The 20,321-nt window shown below is 47.7% G+C and overlaps 1 protein-coding gene across 1 annotated transcript in view; it reads right to left on the bottom strand.

Annotated features, from left to right (window-relative positions):
• Positions 1-2,650: 2,650 nt before the first annotated feature.
• The window catches only part of NGFR (nerve growth factor receptor), a 62,621-nt gene continuing 44,950 nt past the window's right edge, over positions 2,651-20,321 (bottom strand). Inside the window, exons 4-7 of the mRNA XM_082194460.1 lie at positions 19,618-19,695; positions 17,453-17,669; positions 12,326-12,486; positions 2,651-8,361 (exon numbers count right to left, since the gene is read on the bottom strand). Coding sequence (XP_082050586.1) covers positions 8,060-8,361; positions 12,326-12,486; positions 17,453-17,669; positions 19,618-19,695 — 758 coding nt within the window. The 3' untranslated portion in view covers positions 2,651-8,059. The remainder of the gene's footprint in view (positions 8,362-12,325; positions 12,487-17,452; positions 17,670-19,617; positions 19,696-20,321) is intronic.

Below are 20,321 nucleotides of genomic sequence, written 5' to 3'. Positions count from 1 at the left end.
TTTATTACCTTTATTTATATCTCTGTTTATATCCTGCTTTTCGCCCACTCCAAGGAAGGGCATGGATCTCTCTGCCCTTCCCCATTTTAAACTCACAGCAGCCCTGTGAGGGAGGTCAGGCTGAGAGGTAGGGACCTGCCCAGGCCAAGACCCCTCCATAAGAGCTTCACGGCTTAATGGGGATTGGAGCCTGGACCAACCTGGCACTCTGAACCAGTGACATAGCGTGGGTTGCTGGCGCCCAGGGCCGTGCAGAGGGAGGAAAACGGATGGGGTATGCATGCGCTTTCAACTGCCTAGTGGCACCTACGTCCCTCAGGAGATCGCAGCTGCAGAGATGAGAAAAGAAGTGTCTGTAGAGTCGTCTGCAGAGGTCACTTCCTGGTTCGCATGGAGAAGCTGTTTTCAACGGAGTCCAGTGACGGAAGAGCGCAGCGGTACTGAGGCAGCACCAGGTGTTGAAATTTTGCGCCCTCTAACAATTTGGGGGCCCCCACGCTACACCACTGCTCTGACCACTGCTCCATGCTAGCTGTCAAAGGTAACGGTGGACATTTTCACCTGCCATAAGCTGAGTCCGGGATACAGTGCTATTTTTCTAGAAAAATATGTGCCAGAACTCACCATGAACGCCTCCCTTGTTCTCTTAGAATGGCAATGGTGTCCACCCCAGAGGGGCTGGAACTGAGTTCCGGCAAGTTCCAGCGGGGAAAAAACAACAACCCTGGAAATAACTGAGGCTGAAAGCACCTCTGAGCCTGTGCAGAGGGCGCCCCAAGCAAAAGCGCAACAAGCCCTTCTCCACATCTGGGAGAATGAAAGACTCCCGGTTTCAGACCTGAGCTTGTAAATTGTTGAGTCGGGATCGTGACACCGAATTAAACAACCTTGGCTATCTCTCGACATGTAAACAAGACGTAAAACGAAACTCTCCTTTCAAACACAGAACATCTGGCGAGCTGCTTCTCCACCCCCTCCTGCTGCCACTGCCAGCTCTTGCCATTTATGCTTGGAGTTTAAGAGGAAGTAGGTGAAAATAAGTACTTGCCTAACATCAGTTACAATTCAGGCTGCGGCCAGTGGTTTGGTTGCCCTCTCCATCAGCTCTTTGTGTAAGTTACTTTAAACATTATTAATTTTTGTGGTTTCTGGGTAGCAGGAGAAGAGCGCCCCAAATGTATATACGCACACACACTCAGCCCTGGAGCTCGTTTTAAAATCAGGGGCTCAGAGTTCAGGGCCTTGCAATGGACACGAACCCCTCTGAACATTTACAGAGCGCTTCTCAGTTAGCAAGTTTCCACAGCCAGTGTCCCTCGTCTTTAGGCCTAGAAGGAAGTCACAAAGGTCACAATTATTCCCATCACCCTTAAACTACAATTCCCAGGATTCCTTGGGGTAAGCAATGTGCTTTAAATGTTTGGAGTGGATGGGACTCTACTCAGAGTTTGGCTTTGAGTATTGCTCAAGGAATTTACAGGTGGCCCCAGTGATGCTCACCCTCCAGCCAGCCCCATGGCATCCCCAGTGACACAACAGGCAAGCGCACAGGTGATGCGGGTATGCCTGCAGACAAGGGGAATTTATGCCATGCCCTGTTGCATGCTCCTTGTTCAGGGAGGAACTATTTCCAGCACCGGGCCTGGATAAAAGTCCCCAAAGCACCTGCTGCCGAATAAATTTGGACCTGATACACGACCAGACCACCCAAGGAGTGCAAGCTCTGCCCACATTATGCTGAGCTCTTTGGACAAAGAGAAGGAGACAGATGCAAAGAATAAAATGACTATTGTGTTATTGTATGAAACTGCAGGGATGCGGGTGGCGCTGTGGGTTAAACCACAGAGCCTAGGACTTGCCGATCAGAAGGTTGGCGGTTCGAATCCCTGCGACGGGGTGAACTCCCATTGTTCAGTCCCTGCTCCTGCCAACCTAGCAGTTCAAAAGCATGTCAAAGTGCAAGTAGATAAATAGGTACCATTCCAGCAGGAAGGTAATTGGCGTTTCCATGTGCTGCTCTGGTTCGCCAGAAGCGGCTTAGTCATGCTGGCCACATGACCCGGAAGCTGTACGCCAGCTCCCTCGGCCAATAAAGTGAGATGAGCGCAGCGACCCCAGAGTCGGCCACGACTGGACCTAATGGTCAGGGGTCCCTTTACCTTTATGAAACTGCAAAGGGGCTTGCCCTTGGAGAGACTGACCTCCAGCCAGCCATACGCCAGTCCCGGGGAAATTCATAACACCGGTTCATCAATTATGTGCTTGAACATGTCTATTAGTCAACGCAAGCAAAAGGGAGTCCAGATCATCTATCCCTAAGAGCAAACATCTGTGTCTGAACTGGACCATCTAGAAGAGATTTATGCACATTGACTATGTTTACCTAAATCTGCTCAGTTTGTTTATTTTGATTGCAAAGTAAACTTGGAGGGGGCTGCAGAATTTAGAAGGCATATTGGGGGGGGGGAAGGGGGTAGGTGGGTTGTCAGTTTTGTACAACAAGGGGGAGGAATGTGAAATCGTAAGCTGTTTGGAGAGCCACAGATGAAGGCAGGGAAAAGGAGAACAACAGGCTGAGACCTGTCCGAGCTGAAAATAAAACCTGCCTCTTCCTCTGCTGGATTGCTGGAAGACACGTGAGACACAGACGGACACAGGTACACATATTTATTCACATCTGAACAGTACACACAGTTGCCCACGCAGCCACTACAACATCATCTAAAGTCACCTTTCACCCCCTCCCCCGCCGTCCCCTTGGAGTCATCCACCCATGCAAACTGAAAAGCCAGGGGGAAATGGGCCTTTCGGACAATCACCGTGAAACCTACTGACCAATCCAATCGCTTCTATTACAGAAATGTTTATTATTGGTAAAGACTGTTTTAATAAACTGGCATTTGTATTACAAGCAAACCACGGGACAGGGGAACAAGAGTATTAACAAAATAGAAACCCCACGCATCGCAATAAAGAAATGTAAAATATAGGCAGCGATTTATTTTTTAAGGTACTAACTTTGGCTATTTCCTTTTTCTTTTATAATACTTTTCTCTCTCTCTCTCTCTCTCTCTCTTTCTTTCTAGCTGTGAAATTCTGAACCAGATTTAGAAATATGCCAACCAAGTTTTGTGGGGAAATGTAGCTTTCCAATGGTTTTTTCTTCTTTCTTTCATGCAAAATACCTTTAGAAATGTAAGTATGGATCTGATACAGAAGACTCTTCTCCATGTGAAATCAGCTTATTCAGCATCAGTGTCCATTTTGCAACCATGTTCTGTATAACGCATGACTCCTCATCTTCCCCTGTCTCATAGTTGGTTATCAGCTTAAGAATTTACCATCTGTTGACTTATCGGGTGGGGGGGGAAACACACACATTTGGCTTTCTTCTCCAAAGGCACACATGTTCTCATGAATTTAAGATTGAGGAGGGCCTGAATATTCACAAGAAGAGGCCATGGACCCATCTAGTCCAGCCTCCTGCTCTCACAGTGGCCAACCAAATGTCCATGGGAATCCTCCAAGCATGAAAACAGCACTCTCCTCTCCTGTGGTTTCCAGCAATATACAGAATTCCTGGTATACTGCCTCTGATACTGGAGACAGAACATGACTGGGCGAGTAGCCATCAATAGCCTTAACCAGCAGGCATTGGTCTAATCCTCTTTTAAAGCCATCCGAATTGGTGGCCATCACTGCCTCTTGTGATTTCTATCAACAACAACAAAAAGGATGCTCAGTATCTTTCTGCCACGTTCAGCTGAGCAGTCATCCTGAGCTGCTCACACAAAGGTTTCACGGAACTTCTAAACGATGCCTACTCTTCATGAGGCAATCGTTCCGATTTATTTGCCGAGAGGTTATGCTCCTCCCCATCCACTGGTCATTTACCCTACGCATTTTTATTCCATTTATTCCCATCGCTTTCCTAACAGCACAAGGTGTGTGTTTTTAAAGGTGGATTTGCTGTGCCACGTTACCATAGCACTTATCTGCTCATCTAGCTTAGCTGTGCAGAACTAAAGTTCCAGTATGAGATGGAATCCCTCGCTCAAAATAGCGACAGCTTTGGTAACCGTGAGATTCCTCTTTCTGTTCTGCAACTCTGTGATCTTCCAGAGGTAGTAAACTGGGGTGTTGCAGCTGGACCTGTTCTATGCTCATTTATTAATTAGAGATGATATCCGTGGCCTCTGTCCTATCAGATAAGAACACTGCCTGATTTTGCTACAAGCACAGCCTACGGTGGAGTGTACTGTTCTTCCGGCCAGGGTGGGATGGGTCCAAGAAGGAAAACAGGACTTCCTAGAATCTCTCAGCTAATGCAGCAGCTTTTGTTAAGTTCTGGCGAGTCCTTGAAACCTTTCCAGGCTCCTGTGCATAGTCCACTATCTCACTGGCAATATCAGGAATTCTGTGGATGTGCAGGGAGGCCTAAGGTGGCCCAGAAACATCCTCCAGGCCTCTATGCTCATCTGCAGAGGTCTTCGGTGTGCTACACAATCACTGATTTCATCAGGCATGTGGCGTTCTGCACATGCACATGGTGGTCATTCTGCAGGTCTGGAATTCCATGATTGCAATCTAGAATGGGGACCAGAAGGGACAGAACCATAGACTCACAGGGCAGTAGAATTGGAAAATACCCCCAAGGTATCATCCAACCCCCTGCAATGCAGGGATCTCAGCTTAAAGCATCCGTGACAGATGGCCACCCAACCCCTGCTTAAAAACCTCCAAGGAAGAAGAGTCCACCACCTTTCAAGGGAAAAATGTTTCTAACGAAGCTTTCTAGAATTGGTTCTGCCATCTCTATTTTAAAGAGTTTGACATCAAAGCTGTTAGTTTAGTTTGAATACATGGCACTATGCTCTCACCAACAGTGGTCAAACTTTCTCTGTTGTTCTGTTCATAGATAGTAGCTACTACAGAGCTGTGCACACACTCTGGCTAGGAGTTACCACCACCAGTTTTGTCCCACCAGTGTTAGAACTATGATCAAAGTTGGCGGGGGGAAATGAGATTGAAATTATTATTAATTATTATTATTATTATTGCATGCAGAAATAGACCCACCAAAATGGGGGGTAAATCTACACATGATTGTCCGCAATGACCCAAATTTCACTGGTGCTTTTATCTTGCCTCTTCTCTAAGCATGAAGATAGGTGCCCCCACAAAAAAAATAAAAAATAAGGGGCATGCTTGGCTGCAGTGTGCCTCAAGGGGACAGAATGGCTCAGCAGTCATGGCTGGTCAAGAAGAGTCAGATCGTTTTGCATTATCTTCTTGCTTCTCTTGGGTAGCCCCTGAAATATAGGGCACATTTCTCCACCAGAAGAAGAAACGGTGTGAGGGGGAGTTTCATGGTGGTTGATGGTTGAAGGACCACCCTAGAGACCTTCTGACCAAGGTTAAGATGGGGGTGGGCTACAGCTCAGTGGTAGAGCCTTGCATGTAGAACACCCCAATTCCTGATGACTCTACCCATAAAAAAGAAAATCTGGTAGACCTCTATCTGAACCATTGGGGGGCTGCAACCTGCCAGAGTGGACAATACTGAGATGGATAGGCCAATGGATTGTCTAAGGATATGGCAGTTTCATGCTTTTCTTGTGTAGTCCATTCTGTTGGGAATTCCATTCCTCCGTGCTGCAGATGTGTGATTGTTGTTGTCACGCGTCTGCGTTTACATTCCACAGTGTTGGATGTCATGGGAACAGAAGTTCAGATATGCTGTTTCCGTGATATTGCTTTTCTCTTCTCTTGCCGATGAAGAAAGTAAGAGGAGCCATGCTTTCCTTTGTCCTGTAAATAATAAACGTAGTGCTTTGTATCCATGCCTCAAGCCTCACTTTCGCTGTCTGCTGATATCTGCTGATACTGCGTGCAGGTGTTTACCTGTCGCACTGGTGGCTCAGGAGGAAAATTAATCACCCGAGTGGCACTTCGAAGGGAATAACACACCATCCGTGGTGTTGATTTCCCAATACATTCTACCACTCAGGACTTGCATACTGGTTCGCCACATCTTCTGGATTTTTGTCCACCTCTTACTTAGAGATTCTGGCCATCTGATGCCAACGGCTTGTAAGGGAAGTGGTAGTCCCAGTTGTCTGACAAGAGAGAGGTTTAAAAAAATAAAAATTAATAATCCCATCCTATCTAGAACTGCCACTCAGTTTTGCCTAGAGCAAATTTTCAAGGCAAATTGAGATGTTCCGGTTTAGGCAAAACACTGGAGAAATTATTGACGGAAGCAAAATGTGTTTTAACCAGAAAAGCAACCTTTCTCGGAGGGCTGCCATATACTCCTCATCACACCCAAGTGTGGGGCTGGAAAATTCTCTTGCATTCCATCCCAGCTTTCTTATGTATTGATTTCCATCTCTTTCTAAAGCCCTTATATGTACTTATGTGGGTAGGTGAAGAGGATCCCTTTTCTGCATAATTCCAGTCCAGAAAGACAACAGGAGCACTCCTCTGATGGGCTCCGCAGTGGTTCAAAATGCTGCAAACTTTCAAACATCACAAGTTCTCCACCAGGCCTACACATATCTTGTAATATATATCAAGGGGGAAGCGATGATCCCAGTTCACTTTAGTTGGCCCAATGACTTCAGGTGGATCCTCTTAACTTATGGAGACCGTCCTCGTCCCCCCCTAACCCTTTATGTTACTTTTCAGGACCCTCTAATATTTATGAAAATGGGTGGGGATAGGGGAACACCGGCAAACCATAGAGGTTTAACCCCCGACCCAAATCTAGCTCTGAGTCTTTAGCGTAGAACCAACAGGCCTCCTCTCTCCACCTTATGTCTTAAGGCCACCCAGGGGACTTTTGCTCACCCCCATTTTAATGCAACAGAGGTAATGGCTTTAATAACCCACAGTGATTGGTTCACTAGTCTGAGGAAGAATGCAGAGCATCGCTTTTAATTATGTCTCACGAACACAACATCTGGGATAACGTCGGAGGCCAGGTTTATAGGATCACAGTGATTAATACAATTCCCACTCATTAACAACAATGTTTGCACTGTTAGTTTGTTTGCCTTGGCCAGCTCTGCTCTCTCAAGTATGGCTTATAACCCCTTTTTAAACTAGCGCTGTCCCATTTGGGGACTGGCTAGCTTTGATCAAACCCAGCAAGGGAGCTATGGGACGAGGTTCAACACAGCTTCACTGAACTACGAGGAATGCATCTTGAGCAAGAAAAAGAGAGATCAGGGACCAAAGACATTCTTGATGTTGCCACCAACGCATGGATGGAAACATGGATGGGGGTCTCCTCCTAAGCCTCCGTCCATATACTTCGAGGTTTGATCTTCACAGTGTCAGTTTTGACAAGCCAGAAATCACATCCTTCTTCCCCTCCCAGAGATGCTCCCTGAAGATAAAGTCTCCATCGTGTCCTCTTAACATCCTCATGCTCCAGATCCAAATATTCATCCTCTGTCAGCCTCCTTGAAGTCCGTCGGCCGTGCAACACATTCAAGCCAGGCTGCCTATTGTATTTCTTGGCTTAGGGGAGCACAGTGCCTAAAAAGGAAGAGTCAGTGGCTGAAGATTGACAGGTACGAGTGAGGAAAGAGGATCCACAGAGACAAGGATGGAGAGGCACATAAGATGGCCGTTCAGAGGCACCTGGAAGAGTGAGACCAAACTAGCAGCATTGACTGGGTGCAAGTTCTGCAGAACCAGCAAAATGCTGTCAATCCATTTTTTCTTGAAACACACACACACAAGCAATAACATTCGTTCCAGTTACCTTCCTCTGTTTCTTTCTCCTTTTTTTAGCATCTTACTGTCTGCTACAGGTAAGAGGTATTGGGTGAAAATACTGGGGAGGAGGAAGAAAACAACCCACAACCGACGCAGTGCATTACAGGGTTGCTTCGGTGCTCCCCAGAAATGATGGTGGCCATGGGGAGACTAAGCTCCATTTTGTTTTCCTTCATGTGTCTTCACCCCGAGAGGCATCGGTGAGGGAAAAAGCAGGGTGGGGAATCACAGAGGGGCTGGCCCGTAGGACCTCTGCCCCGCCTCCCCTGCTTCAGACTGGCGAACTGGCAGTGGACTCGCTGTAGAGGCTTTCCACAATGTCCCCCCGTTGGATTTTGCGCAAGGCGGTATAAAGGGCGTCCATCGTGGCGCTGTCTTTGCTGGACCAGTCGGAGAGGAGGGCGCGGACGGGGTACTCCTCCTGAGTGAAGGAGTCTATGTGGTCCTCCTTGTAGCCCAGCTCCCCAGCCAAGTGGCGCCAGGTCTCCTCGGTGGAACCATTCAGCAGCTTCTCAACCTCTTCCCGCTTGTTGACAGGCAGGTTGGTGTAAAGGTTCCCATCTCCTTTAAGGCCTGGAGTGGGGGAAACAGGGGTGGGGAGCACAAAAGGGGTTACGTAGGTACGAAGTCAACATCCAGCCCACCTCAGAAGCCAAGAAGGCCTGGATCTGTCCATGGGAAAGCAGGCCTGCACCTGACCATCATTGCCCCACTAGGGACTGAGGAAGCTGTCAGGCCATTGTCCCACCCAGCTCAGAGTTATCTACACCAAGGGCAGGGAACATTTTCGAGCCAGAAGACAGATCTTTATCTCCCCAACCCATTGCAGGCCAAAGCTGCCTGGTGGTTGGAGTCAGCCACTTGTCAATCACCTGATGTCAGAGTGACATCGGTTTTACTTCTCCAATCAGGGATGGATTTTTGTAATATGGCACCCTGGGCAAGGGCAAGAATTGGTGCCCCCAACTTTGAATAGGTATTATTATTATTATTATTATTATTATTATTATTATTATTATTATTATTATTATTATTAACTTTAGAAGATATCTGAAGGCAGCCCTGTATAGGGAAACCTTTTTAATGTCTAATATTTTATTATGTTTTTATATATGTTGGAAGCTGCCCATAGTGGCTGGGGGAAACCCAGTCAGATACTATTGCTCTTCTTCTTCTTCTTCTTCTTGTTATTTTGCATCCTCTCAGCTCAGCACCCAGTGCAGGGGGGCCATCTGCACCACCCTAAATCTGGTGCTGCTCTGATTGTCATGGTTTTTCAAACAGCCCTTTGTAAGCATCTTCACAGGGGGATGTTTACAAATGACTTTTCAACACCCCCCCCACCCTCCCGCACTTCTCCTTTAAACTTCCACGGAGGGTTGAAGCAGAAATGCGGAGGGGAAGCATTTGAAAACCTTGAGCCGGGGGTGTCCTAGTGCCCAACAGCCGGTGGGAGTGAGATGTCTATGTCCCCACCCCCCTCATTTTGAAGTTTGAAGGCTTTCTGAATTTTGAAGTGCAGGCTTTCTCTCTCTCTCTCTCTCTGTTTCTCTGGCCACAGTGGCAGTAATGGTGTAGGAAAGCCCTAAGCCAAGCTGCTCTCTGAAGTGGGGTCCCCCCATCTGTAAACTTTGAGAGGGGGCTGTTTCAGAGACCGCTTTAGCAAACTGCTTTGACAGCCTCCCATTTGAGCAAACAAAATGCCAACAGAGAAGAAGAAGAAGAGTTTGGATTTGATATCCCACTTTATCACTCCCCTTCAGGAGTCTCAAAGCGGCTAACATTCTCCTTTCCCTTCCTCCCCCACAACAAACACTCTGTGAGGTGAGTGAGGCTGAGAGACTTCAAAGAAGTGTGACTAGCCCAAGGTCACCCAGCAGCTGCATGTGGAGGAGCGGAGACACGAAGCCGGTTCACCAGATTACGAGTCTACCGCTCTTAACCACTACACCACACTGGCTCTCAATACTGGCCAGAAAAGAGTCTGTTGGGGTATGAAATGTGGGAGTAGGGAGTAGAATGGAGAGTGGGCCATAAGTGATGGTGGAAGAATTAGAATGGAAGGCAACGTATATCGAATACAAGTGCCCCAGTCAAAGTGAAAATCAGTCTTACCCGGGTGGGGGGATATTTCTCTTCCAAATATAGATAGGAAGATGGATGGATGGAGGCAAGCATCTATTTTTAAAATAAATCTGCTACGCCCACTAATTTTCAATAATAATCATAATCAGATTTACTCATAAATACTAAAGAACCCTAAGCTGAAATGTGTCCAGCACCATACATGGACTGTATTGCATTACTGTATTAATTTGTATGCAACACAATCTATTTATAACGAAGTGGCCGTGCAAGAGGCAAGTATACAGGATTAGTTCTGTTCTGTACTATTTTTTTTAACAAAAAAAAATGTTCTAGTGGACCTAACGAATTTGGTAAAGAAATCATTGGAGGTTTTGTTTCAACTCTTCTTGATATTTGAATAAAAGTCTCTGCCTCCCACCAGCATCATTCCAGTGATGATACATATTTGCCTAATGGTAGACAGGTCCTGCTGTCCATCCCTGAATTAATCCATAGATCTTGAGTGAAAGGTGATCTTAATTTCCAAAGGAAGAAGTGAGAAAGATACATCCTTTTGCTTATTTGTTTTCATAGAATTGGTGAGTCAGAAGGGACCCCGAGGGTCTTCTGGTCCAAGCCCTGCAATTTAAAGCTTTGCAAACAAGAAAGGCGTTTAAAATCACCAGTTCTAAATAAAGAACAATGGGGGGGGGTAGGGGAATAGATTTAGGGAGCCTATCATTTCAGTTCTGTAACCCAAAACACCTTGGTTTTAAAAAACAACCCTACACTTAAGATTTTGGGGCTCTGTGCAATATACACACAGAGAGATGTATGGATGGATAGATGCATATTTGCTTGGTGAATACAGTGGTACCTTGGTTCTCAAACTTATCTGTTCCGGGATTCCGTTCGACTCCCAAAACCGTTCAAAAACCAAGGCGTGGCTTCCAATTGGCTGCAGGAGCTTCCTGCACTCAAGCGGAAGCTGCAGAAGCCACCAAAGCTGCGTCGGACATCCAGCTTCCGAAAAACGTTTGCAAATCGGAACACTTATTTCCGGATTTGCGGCGTTTGGGAGCCAAGCCATTCCAGTTCCAAGGTACCACTGTGCTTGTTATGCATTTTGCTTTCTGCATCGGAAGTCTGATTGCTCAAATGGCCCTGTCCTACAATGCTCCCTTTCAGTTTGGAAATCAAGATGGAATTCCCCGTCATTTGGATGGGCCACTACTGAGTCCGTGGGGCGATGGAAAAAGAGGACTGACCGTCTTCCCTTGCTTTTTCTCCCGTTGTGTTTTGCTTAGTTCACCAGCTTCTGCCAGTTACAACTAGAGTAGCTCAGTCCAAGGTTGCCAAGTTAAATAAAATATGGAGGGGGGCAGGTAATTGATCACACACCCCATTTGAATGGCAATGCCCCCTTAAATATTTTATTGGGGGGCCAAAGGGAACTCGGCCCTAGGAGTTGGCTCCTACAATTCAGTCGGTAGAGCATGAAGCTCTTAATCTCAGGGTTGTGAGTTTGAGTGCCACATTGGGCGAAAGGTTCCCGCATTGCAGAGGGTTGGACTGGATGATTTGCAGGTGACAGCCTGAACACGCTTGGCAGCTGCTGCCCCCTTGTCCCTGAAGCTGGCTGGCGTCCCCTAGGCCTTCCTCCCTGTCAGTGGCGTAGCGTGGGTTCTCAGCACCCAGGGCAAGGCAAGTAATTTGCGCCCCCTAACCCGTGGATTTTAGCACTCGAGTCTCTTCCGCGCCCCCCCAGATGTTGCACCAGGTGCGGAAGGCCCCCCCTGCACCCCCCACGCTACGCCACTGCTCCCACCACAAGTCTTCAGGACAGCCATCCGAAGGCTGGCACGGGGAGAAGGTCTCTCCGCCCCACCGCCAGGCTTCGGAGCAGCCTTCCGAAGGCTGGCGGCGGGAGGAGGTCTCTCCGCCCCACCGCCAGGCTTTGGAGCAGCCTTCCGAAGGCTGGCGGTGGGAGGAGGTCTCTCCGCCCCACCGCCAGGCTTCGGAGCAGCCTTCCGAAGGCTGGCGGTGGGAGGAGGTCTCTCCGCCCCACCGCCAGGCTTCGGAGCAGCCTTCCGAAGGCTGGTCTCTCCGCCCCACCGCCAGGCTTCAGAGGAGCCTTCAGGAGGCTGGCGGTGGGGCGGAGAGCCCTCCTCCTGCTGCCAGCCTTCGGAGCATCCTTCCGAAGCCTGGCGGCGGGAGGAGGTCTCTCCGCCCCACCGCCAGCCTTCGGAGGAGGTCCGAGGACAGTGGGGAAGAAGCGCTGCGCTTCCCCGCTGTCCCAGAGATTTCCCTATGGGCTTTCGTCTTGCGAAGGGAGAGGTTCCCGCTTCCTCGAGGGGGGCCGGCCAAACGCGCGCGCCCCCAAAATGTTGCGCCCAGTGCGGCCGGCACCCCTGGCACCCCCCACGCTACGCCACTGCTCCCTGTTCACCCAGCAGGCCATCCCCCTTGCCTTGCATGGATGCCGTCTGTGTTTGCGGCTGTTGGTCGTGGAGGCTTTGGCTGTCGACCGAGATGCCGCTATCGCTGTGGAGCTTCTCCCCTTCCGGCGAAGGCGTTTGGTTGACGGGGCGGTTGTTGGCTCCTTGCTTGTTCTGCTTGCAGCTGTTCCACCTAGAGGTGAAAAAGCAGGGAACAGCTGAGCCTCAGATGCTCATGCCTCCTTTCCCAGATCAAGGTAGACCACAAACTTGGCGCCGTTGCCAACACGGTAGATTGCTCCCTGCGGATCGCAATGCTTTGGGTGTGGTGAGCCCAATCTTCTCGGGGCTTGCTCAGGCAAACCTCGCGGCAGGGACTGTTTCTCCAGTCCAGGCATGAGGTTGCATTCGTCTGCACTGGCTCCTTGATTCTCAGCAACCAAAGTTTTCATGGAAGTCCACAAAGGCTCATATGGAAGAAACAGAGCCTGCATTTATCTCCCTAGGACACTTCCCATGCTGAACCAGAAGACCATGAAGCCGCCCTCTGGATCAGGTGGAAAGGGACACCTTTGGCCCTCCAATTATCACTGAACTACAACTCCCACCATCGCTGGTCACTGGCCATGCATGCTGGGGGTTAGAGTTCAGCAACATCTGCAGGGCCAAAGGTCTCCTACACTTGCTAGGGGTGAACCTTCTAAGGATGGGGTTCAGCTATCAAGTAGCCCAGCAGGCTGGTTGCAACCCCACCCCAGCCATTCGGCAGCTAGACTGGTGACTGGGAATGGCCACCAATATCATATAACACCAGTCCTGAAAGACCTACATTGGCTCCCAGTACGTTTCCGAGCACAATTCAAAGTGTTGGTGCTGACCTTTAAAGCCCTAAACAGCCTTGGCCCAGTATACCTGAAGGAGCATCTCCACCCTCATTGCTCAGCCCAGACACTGAGGTTGAACTCCGAGGGCCTTCTGGTGGTTCCCTCCTAGCGAGAAGTGAGGTTACAGGGAACCAGGCACAGGGCCTTCTCAGTAGTGGTGCCCACCCTGTGGAACGCCCTCCCATCAGTTTTCAAGGAAATAAACAACTATCTGACTTTCCAAAGACATCTGAAGGCAGCCCTGTTCAGGGAAGTTTTTAATGTTTGATGTTTTATTGTGTTTTTAATATTCTGTTGGGAGCCACCCAGAGTGGTTCGGGAAACCCAACCAGATGGGTAGGGTATAAATAATAAATTATTATTATCATTATTCCAGGGCTGCCTACAAATCTGAACTTTAGTGCTGATGTAGCTCATCACTAGCCAGCTCTAGATTTTGGTGGGCCTAAAAGATGCGGGGAGAAAGTGTGTGTTTAAACCTGACTCTACCTAATGTAGAGGGCCTTCTGGCGGTCCCCTCATTGTGAGAAGTGAGGTTACAGGGAACCAGACAGAGGGCCTTCTCGGTAGTGGCGCCCGCCCTGTGGAATGCCCTCCCTTCAGATGTGAAGGAAATAAGCAGCTTTCCTATCTTTAAAAAACATCTGAAGGCAGCCCTGTTCAGGGAAGTTTTTAATATTTAATGCTGTACTGTTTTTAACACTTTATTGGGAGGCGCCCAGAGTGGCTGGGGAGACTCAGCCAGATGGGCGGGGTATAAATAAATTGTTGTTGTTGTTGTTGTTGTTGTTGTTGTTGTTGTTAATGTGCATTTCCTGAAACAGCAATCAAATGGAAACGAAGCCCATAAATACGCTGGTGGATACTATATACACAGGCAATGGCCGGTTTGTGCAGAGGTTATGTTCCTGACTCCCGTGTGCATCTCAGAGCAGCGCGCATAAGCCAGTCTAGTCCAATATCCTGTTCTCACAGCAGCCAAACAGTTGCCTGTGGGAAACCAGCGAAGCAGGACCGGAGTTCCACAGTTCTTTCCCACACATAATCCCACACAACCGGCATTAAGAGGCATACGTCCTCTGATACTGGACATAATAAAGCCGTCATGGCTGGCGTTATCCCCCAGGCATGTAGCTAACTCCCTTCTGAAGCTGTCCGACTCCTTTGCGTTCCCCACATCTTGTGGTAGCGAATTCTGTTATCTTAACTATGCACTTACTACGGAATAGCCAAGCCTTGTTTACTCGCTTTTTAACAAGGCATTTCAACGGCGTTTTCAACAAGACATCCTTCTCCAATGTTTCCCTGTTCAGCATTTCTTCCCCTCCCCAACCCTCGGAGCAGAGAAAAGCCAAGCTTTTGTTTTTTGTTTTTTTAACACACACAATGGAACAGCTGTGCAGTATCCCCAGATGTAGGTGATACGTTGTGCAGCTGTTCAGTACATAGATTGGCTGGTTATAGCCTGTATAGATTACTCAAGACATTTCCTTCTCTATGGTCTGTCTCGCCTGTCTACCATTCAACTCTATTGCTTTAACCCTTGCCTTTTCAAATCTCATTGCAGACCCTCCAAGTGTAACCATTATCAGGGGACAGTCCCAGATTTACAGAAGCCATCCCGGTTTCTGATTTGATCCCAGAATGTCCCACTTTCCCTTAGGACATCTTTATTTTCATCAGAGAAAGGTTGGAGGGTATGGTAGGGTGTCCTTATTTTATCAGAAAAATGTTGGAAGCTATGGAGTTATGTGACCCCCAAGCCAAGGAGATAAGTTACTATATAACCTCTAGAACACCTCTGAAGGCAGCCCTGTACAGGGAAATTGTTTAATGTTTAATGCTTAATTATGTTTTTATATATGGCTGGGGCAACCCAGTCAGATGGGCAGGGTAGAAATAATAAAGTTGCTGCTGCTGTTGTTGAATAGGACGTCTCTGTTTTCATCAGAGAAATGTTGGCAGGTATGTCATTGCCTTTGTATCAGTTCCTCTCCAATTCCCCAAATTGCAGTGTGTTTAGGGGAATAATCATGATCAAGAGTGTAATGAGGGTAGAGTTAATAATTAACAGTTTCCCTCCAGACCATGGTTCAAATGAAAATCATCCCCCTCCCCACCAACACACCCAACATTTAGAGCTGAGGAAAGGGGGGATTGCCAGCCAAACTGTAAATTGTTATTGGATTCCAGAAGCAGAGTTGCCAGTGGAGACCATCCCATTAGGGCAAGTGGGGCACAGCCCCACCCACTTCATAATGCCCTCATCCAGCTCCCAACTGCCTGTCTCCCTACTTGCAACTAGAAGAAGAAGAGGAGGAGGAGGAGGAGGAGGAGGAGGAGGAGTTTGGATTTGATATCCCGCTTTATCACTACCCGAAGGAGTCTCAAAGCGGCTTACATTCTCCTTTCCCTTCCTCCCCCACAACAAACACTGTGAGGTGAGTGGGGCTGAGAGACTTCACAGAAGTGTGACTAGCCCAAGGTCATGCAGCAGCTGCATGTGGAGGAGCGGGGAATCGAACCTGGTTCACCAGATTACGAGTCTACCGCTCTTAACCACTACACCACACTGGCTCACTAGAGTAAAGGGGATAGAAACACAGGAGCATAAGGTGTTGCGGCTATCAACTTCAGCATTGTCTACACTGACTGGCAGTTGCTTTTCGGGATTTTCAAACAGGGAGCACTCCCAATCCTACCTGGAGATACCAGGGATCGAACCTGAGACCTTTTACAGGCAAAGCAGAGGCTCTGCCATTGAGCTACAGCCCTTCCCCAGATGTGGATGGTACTGGATCTCTGACTCTTCCTCCTTAGTCTCAGTGTAGAACTCAGCAAAAGTCTGCCACTTACTTCCTCTGGCTCCCCCTACTGTTGGCCTCCCTCCCTGCCACCCAACCACTCCCTACAGGCAACAGCCTACACCAAGCGCTGCTATTCCGCCTGCAGCATAAAGCAGATTGGCAACGATTGCCAAATTTCCATGTCTGGAGGCACCTCCTTGCACATTCCGATGAGGAATCATGCACCAGCTTTCAAGGGCTGGTTTCTGGGAACCCAACAACATAGAAGAAGACCCCCAGATCTAGGCAATAGAAGCTGTCTGGAAAAGACATAGGCTTGACAATAATGGTATGTTGGCAGGCTCAGAGACTGTTTCCCTGCCCTATGGGGCAAATGGAGGAGGGTGCCAAAACCCACACCAACCCACACAAGCAGCTTGAAGAGGAAGGAGAAAATGGGTGTGTATTCTGCTGCTGAGCATCAAGGATGCTCGAAGACCACCTTGCTTGCCCCCAAAGGGATCAAGGCATTGTGAAAACTCCAAGCAGATGCTCATCAAAACACCTTGCCTCTGCTGCTGCTGCCGCCTCCTCCTCCCTGCCCTACGTTACCCCCATCTCCACCACAAAACCTACTTCGGGGCATGGGAAAGCCGGAGGTGACTTAGTATGTGATGGAGCACCTTTCCCTGCAGAGGACAGGAGTGGGACTGATGGTGCCCAGTGGGAAAGTGACACTCTCTACACTAGGGATGTGGGAGAAATGTGATCCAGTTCGCATTTAAAGGCGAACTTACCAAATTCACACTTTCTGAAACAATCTGCAAACTGAAGCACAGCTATCCGTCAAAATCTGCCCTTTTCTGAATTTCACAGCGCAGTTCTCCAGCCAAGAAACATGCACAAAAATGCACGTGCTAGTGTAAACTGCACATATAAATGCATACATTCCAAGAATAAAATACAAAAATGCATTGTGTTAGTCAAAAACACATTTAAAATGTGCACATTGGGGAAAATTTTGTACAGAAATGCTGGTGAATTTCCATGGGATTATCTTCACGAAAATCTGCAAATTTCTACGGTAAAGTGGAGAACTGAATTTAAGACTGAAAAAAAGAGAGAAATGGAATGGATTGAAATTGACAGATTTGACCATCCCTACTCTGCACACATTTCTGGCTGGGAAAATGGGAATCTAACACAGATCCTCATCTTCTTACTGGGTTGCAACTGCACCCAAGTTTCGAACAGCTCTGCCAAGACCGGAGAGCAAACCCTTTGCTTGACCCAAAGTAAATTTCACAAAACGAGGATGGTCATGGGGCAGAGGAAGGATGAAGCGGCAATGATGGGAGCAGCTTGTAAGAATGGGGTAGGCTTAGGGTGTGAGTAAGACTGGCCTTTGTGAGTGACCCTAATGAACGTTGATGATGTCCTCCTTCTGCACAATAATCCTCTCATTTCTGAACCTTGGGAGCATGCTTACCTCTTGAAAGCAATGTAGGCCACCAGCCCCACCACCACGGCTGCCAAAATGGAGCAGTACACAGGAATGAGGTTGTCCGCTGTGCCGCTTCGGACCACAGGCTGGGAGCTACCCATGACTGTGGTTGCTGTACCAGCCACGGTGCTGCCAGAAACATCAATGCTATCTGGGCCATCTGTGACCTGAAAGGGGCCTTCAGGACTCCCAGGCGGAAAATCTGCAAGGAAGCAAAATAGCAAATGAGTCACTAGTGTGGGAAATGGGAGGCTGCATTTCAGAATCACAGCTTTCAAAATGTGCTCCTTTTTCCATAGCATAATATACTATATAAATTTGCTCTATGAGCCCTTGCACAAGGCAATGCCCCCTTTTAACTATATGCCACTGAAGAAGGCTTTGGAAGTCAAAGCACACCAGGCATGCTTTCTGAAATGCAACTGTTATAAGCAGATTTCTCCTCAGATCATACACGGTTTTGTTCAGATTCCTCAGTAAAGTGTTGTCAGGGTTTCTTTTCTCTCTGGACTCCATCTGTGTTATTTAAGTGACTTTGCTAACAGAGAGGGGAGATTGAGAGTGGGATCAAGGACAGAGTTATCTTGCTGGCTGCTACTGGCATAAGTGGTTCTGTTGGTACTTGCAAGCACATTCTACTGAAAGTATAAAAACCTGAACTCATAGTCTTGACTTTTAGCTTCTTTGACCTCTATGGTGTTCTACCTCCCCTCAGAAAACCTCAGGAATTGTAGCTTTCAGAGTGTGTCAAAAATTCTGCTTTAGTGACCTGAACTATTTCACACAGTTCATCTTTCCAATGGAGTCCTTCCATGTTTGGAGTTATACCAAGCAAGTAAATGAGGAACTAGTTCAACCAGGTCAGAAGAAAGGTACAAAGAGCCATTGTTGTGTGATGGTCAGAAACTTAGACTACGCCCTGGGAGATCAAGGTTCAAATCTCCATTTGGCTGTGAAGTTCCGTGGATGATGTTGGGCCAGTCACTCTCCCTCAGCCTAGCTTACCTTGCAGGATTGTTGCAATGGTGAAATGAGAAGGGGAACCATGGAAGGCTCCTTGGAAGAAAGGTGGTACAGTGGTGCCCCGCAAGACGAAATTAATTCGTTCCGCAAGTTTTGTCGTCCTGCGAATTTTTCGTCTTGCGAATCACAAAATCCCATAGGAATGCATTGAAAATCAATTAATGCGTTCCTATGGTCAAAAAAGTCCAAACAAAGCCAAATTTGGTACAACAACAGTTTATTAACTGCTCTTTAAAGTCACACATACTGTAAAGAGCTGTTCAAAAATTGAAGGGAAAATAAATTAACTTTATAAACAAAACATGTCTTTGTTTTTAGACAAAGGAAACAAAGTCGCGAGATGTTTTCGTCTTGCGAAGCAAGCCCATAGGTGAAATTCGTCTTGCGAGGCAAATCGAAAACGGAAAAACCTTTCGTCTAGCGAGTTTTTTGTCTTGCGAGGCATTCGTCTTGCGAGGTACCACTGTATATAAATACAGTGGAACCTCGGATTACAGACGCTTCAGGTTACAGACTCTGCTAACCCAGAAATAGTACCTCAGGTCAAGAACTTTGCTTCAGGATGAGAACAGAAATCGCGCAGTGGCAGCGGGAGGCCCCATTAGCTAAAGTAGTACCTCAGGTTAAGAACAGTTTCAGGTTAAGAACAGACCTCCAGAAGGAATTAAGTTCTTAACCCGAGGTACCACTGTACCTCAAGGACTACCCCTGCCCATATAAACCATCCTGGACTCTACATTCATCATCTGAGGTCCTTCCTTGTGTTCCTCCTGCATGTGAGGTCCAGAAGGTGGCAACACGAGAATGGGCCTTTTCTGTAGTGGCTCCCCATTTGTGGAATGCTCCCCCCAGGGAGGTTCACCTGGTGCCTTCATTATATATTTTTAAGCTCCAGGCAAAAGCATTCCTCTTCAACCAGGCTTTTTGCTGATTAATATTCTACAACCTTTTTAATGTGTCTGTGGGAATTGGGGGGGGGTATTGTTTTGCTGTTTTGTTTTACTTATTTACTTGTTTTTATCCTGTATTTTATTTTGTGAACTGCCTTGAGATCTTATGATCTAGGGCGGTATCTAAATCTAATCTAAATAAATAAATAAAATGTAACAAACAAACATCGAAGGTACCATGTTGAGGAGCTGTGGTTGCACCCGTGGTGTTGGACTCCGGTGTTGGTGCAGCTGTGGTAAACCGTGGGTTAATCGCTGCCAATAAAACAGAGAAGAACTTATCAGGGGAGTAAAGAAATCTTCAAGAAAGTGTCACCATCATCAAAAGTCTCGGTTTTTTTGTTTTTGTTTTTTCCCCCCATTTGCTTAAGCTCACTGATTCCAACAAGAGAAGGTCTGTGGGGAGGTGGCGGTAGGCAGGCCCGTGGAGCCATTTCACAGGAGAGGCAGAAGTAGTGACTGGGCCCCTGAAGGGTTTAGTCTGGGTGAGGGAGACCTGATTAAAACCACTGCCCTGCCACAAAGATTACTTTGCGGCATTCGACAAGTCACTGTCTCCCAGGACCAAACTGACACTCGTGCCAGGAGATCAGGGATCTGAGCCGCTGATGTTTCATTTTTTAAAGGTGAAATGAAGTCACGGGGAACTGTCAATTTGGGACATTTCAAATGTAAAGTTCAGATTTGCATTTCGAACAGGTTTTCCTCTTCAACATTTAAATTATTTCGGCTTGTGGACATCTCTTGGTTGCTTCGATTTTTTGGCAGGCCTGGAGAAAGTAACCCGTTGATCCGTCAAGCTCACAGGTACCATTTCAGGTTATCTATCAAATGATGTCACCAATATCAAATATCAGTGCATGGTGCAGGTCATTCACAGG

This window comes from Podarcis vaucheri, assembly GCF_965113315.1.
Source record: "Podarcis vaucheri genome assembly, chromosome: 13".
Classification (NCBI taxonomy): Eukaryota; Metazoa; Chordata; class Lepidosauria; order Squamata; family Lacertidae; genus Podarcis; species Podarcis vaucheri.
The sequence above is the reverse complement of the archived record's forward strand: the minus strand, read 5'-3'. Positions and strand labels throughout refer to the sequence as shown.